The sequence below is a fragment of the Drosophila santomea genome, chromosome 3R (assembly GCF_016746245.2).
Source record: "Drosophila santomea strain STO CAGO 1482 chromosome 3R, Prin_Dsan_1.1, whole genome shotgun sequence".
NCBI classification, from domain to species: Eukaryota; Metazoa; Arthropoda; class Insecta; order Diptera; family Drosophilidae; genus Drosophila; species Drosophila santomea.
Window position 1 is genome coordinate 14,793,400 of NC_053019.2, and position 8,725 is coordinate 14,802,124.

Sequence of the window (8,725 nt, forward strand, 5' to 3'; positions counted from 1 at the left end):
TTTGAAAAATCGTTACAGGTTCCATTTCTTAAGCAAATATCGCTTATCGATATTTTATGTTACGTTAAAAAGTATCATCTCTATTTAAAAGCGCGTAAATTTGTAAACTTTTGCGAACTAAAATGAATCCTCCGCCTTCCCGTGGGCGTGCTCCCTCGCGATTTGTGCGTGGGCGTGGTCGCGGAGGAGGTGCCTATCGTCCGTACTTCTACTTTCGGCGCAACGGACGTGTGATCCCAGCCGGAGGCAACCGACAACCCAACCAGGGGGAACATGGAGCACCAGACGCTCCGTCTGTTTCGCCTGCAAACCGGCAACCCAGGGGCTGGAACCGCCCAGGTAGCAAGCGAGGACGCAATGGTCACTTAGACTGCAGCTTTCTGCGACCGGAAAACTACGCCGCTCCGGAAGACGGTCTCCAGGTTCAAAGTATTGCGGTGGACAATCCACGGGCTTATCCTGGCTGGCGGCTGTACTTCTTGCGCGAGAAATACGAGGAGGGCAACGAGCTGGCCGCAAGAGTAATGGCCGTGGAGGCATACTACCAACGTAATCCCCACACCTTCGATTTCGTGATGATACGGGATCGGGGCTTCTTTCCTCTCTCCGCTCCAGGCATTATATCGGATGCCCAGCTGAAGGAGGTTTGGCCTAGTTTGTCCGAAGATATCCGGGAGCACCCTCTTCGCACGCTGGGCACCCTTTCGTTGGCCATGCACACTGTGGTCGTCAACCACCTGCTGGACTCTAATGATTCCACCACGGCTATAGTCCCCACTCCGGAACAGTACGTCCCTCCATCTGCGCGAGTACGCAAGATCTATACACGACCGGAGGCTTTTGTGCCCGTGGAAACAATAGAAGGAATTAGCCATACCCGTGTAGACACTTTGTTTTCCATCCGGGGCACTGTGAGCAATGTGGGCGAGCCCAGCTACAGCCTCACGTGGCAAGCCTTTCGCTGCAGCCGCTGCCAGATGGAGATGGCAATGCGCCAACGGGGAACCTTCCAGCCACGTCCGTATCAATGCAAGCGATCGGAGTGCGTGGCTCGTGACGAATTCGTACCTCTTCGCAACTCTCCATACACCAGGCTTTCAATTAGACAGATTATCCGCGTGGAGGAGTCCAGTTTGGGCTTGGTTCATGACTTTGAGACCAGCATGCCTGCAGAAATGGACGTGGAGCTGCGACATGATCTAGTAGATGCTGTGCGAATTGGGCAGGAGGTCGTGATAACTGGCATCCTTAAGCTGCAGGAATTGGGCGACGATACTGCTGCAGGAGACGCATCCAACCAGATGCAGCCTTTTCTCAAGGCAGTCAACATTCGGGATGCGGGCAGCATAAAGCGGGAGTTTAGCGAACGTGACTTGGAAGCCATTGCTATGATCAATGCGGAAACCAACAGCTTTAGGCTTCTGGTGCAATCTATTGCCCCGGAGGTGTACGGACATGAGCTACCCAAAGCCGCCTGTTTGCTATCCCTTCTCGGTGGCAAAGGAGCAGAGTCTGAAGCCATTAACGTGCTCCTGGTGGGTGATCCTGGCATCGGAAAAACCAAGATCCTGCAGAGTTGCGCTCAGATCGCAGAATACGGGAGCCACGTAAGTGGAAAACGTGGGGCTCAATCTGCACAACAGCTGGGTATTACGTTTGCTGGGCGGAACAAGCGTGTGGTACAAGCAGGTTCCTTGATGATGGCCAGTGGTGGGGGTCACTGCACCCTCGATGATGTGGATAAACTTGCCTCCAAGCAGGCAGTACTGTTGCAGTGCCTACAATCAGAGGAAGTTAATCTTCCACTTCCAGGAGCCTTTGCCTCATTCCCGGCGCAGCCTTCGGTGATAGCGTGCGCAAATCCGCAAAGGGGACAGTACGACGAAGGGCGCTACCTCCTGCAAAACATAAATATTACACCCTCCTTGCTCCGGGAGTTTCATTTAGTCTACATATTATTGGATAAGCCTTCGGAGAGAGATATGTCGCTGACGGCCCATGTAAGGGCTCTCCACGCGGGGGCCAAGAAGCGAGCCAGAATTGCAGCCCGCTATGCTCTTAAGCCCAAGATGAGCGACTCCATGTGCGAGGTCACCTTTAATGTGCCGGCAGCGGGAAGAGAAGATGACACAATCAACACGGAGGACGATAATGACAGCATTATGCAGCAGGATTACGATCTAGACAAACGTCTGGAGGTACTCCCGGAGGAGGGGGACTTGGACCTGCTGCCACCCATACTGATTAAGAAGTTCTTGTCCTATGCCCGCCAGGAAGTAAATCCGGTCCTAAACGAGGAGGCCAGCAATGCTATTCTGAGATACTTCCTGGAGCTTACAGGAAGCAGCGGGTTGCATGAAAGTGACTCCATCCAGATTGGCGCAGGGTAAGTGCAGAGTTTTTGGTGACGGGTTTAATTAAGTTATGTTTTTTTATTCTAGTTATAAGTAATCTATAAGTTAAGACGTTGCACTACCTCATAAGTTTAAGGAAGGAGGAGACGGGAAGCTCCAGAAAGATGGCCAGCAAGAAGGAGCAGAGATAGGACACGGTCACCGTAAAAAAGATGAAAGCAAACTGTGGATAAGATGAGAAACCATTTAATTTACATTTGAAAATTCAATGGCGGAAATGAGCTTACCATCATGCCAGTTCCAAAATAAATGGGCTCCCGCACTGTGGCCAACACGATTCGCGCCACAAGAAGGTGCACGATAAAGGCTCCATAGGTGAGGCGTCCCAAAATACGAAAAATGGGCAAGCAGCAGAACTTACGGAAAATCCCTGTGAAAAAAATAATAAAAGTTACCAAGGATATACCACAAATATCTCGCAGTTGATGCTTACAGCCCACTTTGCTGGCCATGCCCACGATGAAGGCTGCCAGGCCAAAGCCCCAAATGTTCCTCTGCAGGCCGGCATACAATGCTCCCCAAATTGCTGACGGATGCACGTAGTAGTGCTGGAAGATGGGATGAGCACTAAACAGCCATAGAATACCCACTGGAATGAGTGAGAACCAGAGGAACTGGAAGCCCTTCAACTCTCGTAGCTTGTATTGCTTCAGAGCCAACTGATCGTAAACCAAAGCGGCCAGAACTCCACAGAAATAGCACCCGAAATTCATAATAGACGAAGTGTAGAACTCGGTGAACTGGCGATCTCCGATAAACGAATCCTTCTGTGTTCTGTTGAGGAGATAGATAGAATGACTGTAATCGAATTTTAACACTTTTGACCTCGATTACTTACTGTGGCGTGGGTACAAAAATGGGATAGTAGTTCATGGCATATGTGAGCACCCCTGGCAAGACCACAAACAGGCCCAAAATTCCCGCATAGAGCTGTTTGCTCCATCTTGCAAACCGATGACCCAGCATCAACAGCACTAAGCTAAGCACAAAGGAATGAGTATCCGCTGCCAAGTACCAACCTTGGAGCAGGCACTGCATCAAGAAACGAATTTTGAGTGGATTGTTCTATATTAGAATGAGCACTACTTACTCGCTCATCCGTGCGTACAAAGTTGTTAATGTAGAGCAGATTGGTCCACCAGTTGCGTCGACAAGCCAGCTGCTCCCGCTCAAAGATGTGCCGCCACAGAGGACCTCCAGCGTTCTCAAAGTAAACGCCACTCATGAGCAATACGAAGGCATATGGAACAGTCAACCGAATGTATCGGAAGATGTTAAACTTGACAAAGAGCAGAGCATACTGGCCGAAGCTCAAGGTGTCCCTTTTAGATGATAGCGAACGAGAAACGGCCAACCAATTAATGGTTAGCAACAAGCCACTGATTACAAAAAATGTGACGGTGATCAATGATCCCGAAACGAGTAAAGTGCCCGCCGCCGTGTGAAGCAGTCGCTCGGGATCCTGCGGATTGCTGATGGCGCTCTCGTAAATCACCCAGTTAGTGTGGGCAAAGATCACCATGAACATGGCGAAGAACTTGAAGCAGTCGAGGAACCTCAGCTCGCGACCGATCTTGCCACTTGGCTCCTGATTAAGCCGGTACCAATTGCGGGCCACCGAAAACGTGAGCAGCACCTGTTGGGCAGTGCTCTTGGGCGGTGTCTTGTAGTGATCTCGCTCCTTGAGCATTTTGTCATGTCGGCCTCGCTTTAGATGCAGATCCACTAAGCTTCCCAGACAAGCCAGGACCAGTAGAGTGCCCAAGATCCCATAGAAGGTCAGGTTCCACGCATCTAAAGCCAAGAAGAAATATTTAATTACCATTCGTGAGCATTACCTCATCGCCATAAAAATGAATGCATAACACTTTTTGAATGCTAATTCAAAGAAACATTATTTACACATTGATATAATCTCTGACTCACCATCTTCCACCTGATGTCCCGCTTCATCGCAGTACTCCACCACGCTCTTGGCCAGCACCCCAAATCCACGACGCTGCAGCCGCCAGTTCAGGCAGGCATTCGTCAAACGCTGGTGCCGTTGGCGGTTGTTGGCTTCCATCGAGAACAAGTCCAGATATACGTTCACCTGCCGAATATTACATCGACCATGGGGCGATCATTAAAATACCCAGATGTCAACGTCAGGCCCTTGGCCTTGAAAGAAATGAGCTCGATTTGATTGAATTGGATCGAATTTCACTGTTTGACCGCCCATTTCCATTTTTGGCCAACGCCTAAGTCAACACAAGCGCTTTGTTTAATCAGCCGTCGTAAATGCATTTTGATGGCGACTGCATCAATGGCATCGCCACACCATACCCCATACCACATATCCCATTCCCATCTCTCATCTGCTGCCAACACCCATTGCCCCGCTATCCGATGTTTAATCAGCGGATTTTCCGGCAGTAATTTATGCAATATATATAGGTAATGATGATACAGATCACACATTTAGCCAGCGGCGTATGCAAGGGGGTCTTTGAAATGGGATGTTTCCTGTTCGTATCGAGAATTAGCATTAAATTTAAGGGCCTTGAAATTGCCACTTTCAAAAAACAATGAACGTGTTTTTAGATTTACACGAATATTTAAAAAGTTAAAACATGACAACTCTTTATGGCAAGCAGATAAAAACGGACATACATACCTATTTCTGTTCTTTAAAAACCCCCTAACCCCCCAAAAATATGCCCAATAACCGCCAACTGCGCCACTGTACCCCTAATATGCAGCTCACGGGGAGCGAGAGTTGAATAAACTTTGGCGCTGTTATCCCGGCTTCTGTGTCCGATGATTGTTGATTGACCATTACGGCCGACGCCTCGGCCAACGGATGGATGGGTTTTGAAATATCTTTATCTGTATCTGCCCAGCCGCGAGTTTGAAGATTGAATTAAATCGATCGTTAGCCGCATCTGAATCGCAGCTCCCAATGAGGTGTCTCCTCCGTGTGGCCTTACCTTCGCATTTTCCGACAGCAGGCCGGCTTCCAGGGCCTCCAGTTCGCTTTTATTTAATCCGGCCAAAGAAGCCTCACATTCACGGAGACATAGACCGAAATATAGCTGTCTGTGATCGAAGTGATGACGATCGTACTGCGAAATCTCAGCAATTGCCCGCCAGGCGGCCACCGACTCATCGGGCTGGACTTCCGCGCGGACGAAGCAGTATGTGGACCTCTGGCCACTCAATTCCTGAAGGCAGCGATCGTAGTCATCCAAGTCGTACAGCGGGGGCATCTCATAGAACTGCGTCACTGCAAAGTGAAGGGAGGAAAGGAAACAGATCGAGAAACAATATGGTGAATCAGTCGGACTAATCGGCTCATTAAGTGGGAAACAAGTTTTTGAACTGGGCAGGTCCTTTTTTCGCTAGAATCGCAGTCCGGGTTCATTGGCTGTTCAGTCAAGTGAAAGGAAACTAGTTTCCTTTGCCCGAGCCTGAACTTGTTTTGCATTTGCTGGAAGATTCTTCATCTCTATTCCGATTGAGGGAAGTAATCAAACAAGCATATGTCAATATTGTAATTGTTCTGCCTTTTTTGTTTTTGTTTTTTGCTGGTCAAGTCAAGTGTGAGTGCCTCAATCTCTTGGCAGATTCCAGACACTCCGGCTGAGTTAATTGTTTGTCAAAATACTGCTCCATCATCGAATTCTCGACAGGGCTTTGTACACCGAATTCGGGAGGGGAACTTTTGGCGCAGAACACGCAAATAGGCGGATCAGGTGCATATGTTCTATAGTTATATCGATTGACAAGCATAACATGCAATCTGAACAAATGGAACTGCAAAATGTTTTTCCATTTGTCGGTTTAAACTTCCCCGTTGCTAAAGGAAGCACGAAAAACGCTTATTCAACTTAAATTAATCATGGGTTTTACATGATTTGTGGTTTTAACTACGGCTTAATACTTTTTTTTTTAGATATACATTTACCAGCTCTATAACTCGCCTATAACTCTAGACAGTCATCTAATATATATTGAACTCATTTATTAAGTTGCAAAATGGTTGGTTTATAATTTGAAAAGAGTATTATAGTCTCTGCTTACCACAAACCTTCTCACAGCATTTACTTATTGTTAGTCTGATTATTTAACAACTGTCAGAACCTTTTATAGGCACATAAACAAAATTAACACGGACATTAAATCTTTCCCATTGATTGTAATGCATACTTACTGTTCAATTGAAAGCACTGCGCAGCCGTAAAAGTGGCTGCTAAAATCACGATGTGAAGCATCATCATGGGATGCATCGAATCGCCTATCGTAATGCACCCTCTAATTGATTGTCTTCGACTCTTGGCACTTTCGTCACTCGAACTCCAATCAAATGCACGGGCAGCGCACCAATAACAATAAGAAGCTGAATTTCATCAACCGAAACCGAAACGACTCGAGGTAAATGAAGCAAAAACAAAGCAGATGACCAGACCCAGGGGCTTCTGCTGTCCGGCCAATGTCGATGTTAGGAAATGCACTTTTGGCCCAATACCCAACCGAAACCCGACCGAATGGAATGATCCGCCAGCTAATGAACCGTTTGCGCCAACGTGCGAGCCGAGAATGAAACGCGGTCCAAACAGATGCGTGCGTCGTCTAGGGCCACTGGATGAGATGGGGCTCAGCTGCTATACCTGTGCCTCTGTCTCTGCCTCTGTCGATGCAGTTTCTGTAATGATGATGGGTTTCAAAACTCCCCTGAGAAATGCGTTGGTTTCCAAAAAATAAAAGAAAACGCACAGGCAAAATGCGTTGGAACATGTTCGATGCTGGGCCCCTTCAGTCGCCCACATCCAACTGATTTATGATTACATTTCGGGTTTCCGATCGAGCTAGTGGTCATTGGGCATCACAGTTTCCCACATATAAATGACTGTTTTTGTTGGGTAAAAATTCGAAAGGAGCTGAAATTTCCAACTAAAAATTCTGATATATTTTCAGAAAATGTATTTGAAGAACGCCAGAATAGTCGGGAAAAAAGCTGAATCGGCAACAGTGTTAGGCATGATGTTACGACCATTTGGGCGGTGGACTTACGAATACCCTTCAGAATACTCATCTGCCAAAACAAGTTTTCGGCAAATATGGAGATATGTTATCATAATTCTGTAAAGAACTGTTTACCTACGACGTAGATGATGAGCAGAACAAAATGCGAAATTAATTGGGGTTCAAGAAGATGAGGCCCACGTACAACCTTGGGTCATCAATTATCAAAACTGTAAAAAAAATGGAATACACGTTTTGGCAAAAGGCCAAAAATCAGAAGACTTAGGCAGCGAACTTGCTTCCTCCATTTGGACTTAATACATGCCAAAAATTACTAATCTGAATATTACTATGAATATTGCTAAATATGGTGTTTTCAGTGGGCTTGTGTTGGCTTTAAAGTGCCTTACGAACATTTAATACAACTGTGAGATATATTAAAAAACCGCAAGTAATGCTGAAACACTTCCTTTTGTCAACTCTTTTTTTAAGACAACTTCTTGGGATAATTCACTTGTCCCAGGCACGTGCTCGTCTGGATTTGTCCCACGTCGTCAGTCCACAGCATGTACGCGATGTGATCGCCCTGCTGACCGAGAGCATCACCCAGACCAGCCTCAAGGCGGACTCCAGCTGGTCCGGAGCTCGCGGAGGAGGCAGCGCTAGAGGTGCAACCGGAAGGAGCGCTCAGCTGCGCAATTTTGTGGAGCTTATGAAAAAACGCTCGGCGGCTTTGGGACGACGCATCTTCGAATTCGATGAGCTAAAGGAAATCGGAACCCGGGCTGGCATTTTGACCGGCTTAAGCCAGGTGGTGGAAATGGCAAACCTGGGTGGCTATTTGCTCATGAAAGGCGCAAACATGTACGAAGTGGTTCCGGACTGAGTAAATGACAAGCGAGAGTGTCAATATTTGCCCCTCGTCTGCGCTTTATTTTTCTAGTTAACTATTAGTTAAGTGGGTTCTAAAATGATCCAAGGCGTCTAGCAATAAATAGTAAATATTAAGAAACAAATTTTTCTGTTCAAAAGTCACACCATTACGTTGTAGTTCTTGCTATGTTGATTTTAAAGAAGATAAATACTAGGTCAATTGTTAAATCCCGGCCTACCATAGTACAAAACATTTGTAAATTACAATTAGCATACTTTTGGGACCATATAAATTTTCATATTCTTTCCTACTAGTTTTATTCAAAAGAATATGTAGAGATGAAGCCCATGTTATTTGCATTTACTTTGCTTTAAGAAAGTAGGAAAATTCTCTGGGATTATATTAATTAGTAATATTATTTCTTTGAATTGAA

The 8,725-nt window shown here is 46.6% G+C and overlaps 2 protein-coding genes across 2 annotated transcripts; one reads left to right on the forward strand and one right to left on the reverse strand.

The window, feature by feature from the left end:
• The first annotated feature begins 99 nt into the window (after positions 1–99).
• LOC120454704 (DNA replication licensing factor REC) lies at positions 100–8,699 on the forward strand. The gene is made up of 2 exons (XM_039640242.1): positions 100–2,386; positions 7,911–8,699. Exons 1-2 carry the CDS (start codon positions 123–125, stop codon positions 8,302–8,304), a joined length of 2,658 nt encoding a protein of 885 aa, XP_039496176.1. The 5' UTR covers positions 100–122; the 3' UTR covers positions 8,305–8,699.
• On the reverse strand, positions 2,433–7,815 carry LOC120454706 (nose resistant to fluoxetine protein 6). Its single transcript, XM_039640243.2, has 8 exons — positions 6,607–7,815; positions 5,384–5,679; positions 4,341–4,506; positions 3,505–4,208; positions 3,253–3,446; positions 2,848–3,188; positions 2,642–2,784; positions 2,433–2,577 (listed from the first exon to the last, which is right to left on the reverse strand). Exons 1-8 carry the CDS (start codon positions 6,680–6,682, stop codon positions 2,473–2,475), a joined length of 2,025 nt encoding a protein of 674 aa, XP_039496177.1. The 5' UTR covers positions 6,683–7,815; the 3' UTR covers positions 2,433–2,472.
• Positions 8,700–8,725: the final 26 nt, after the last annotated feature.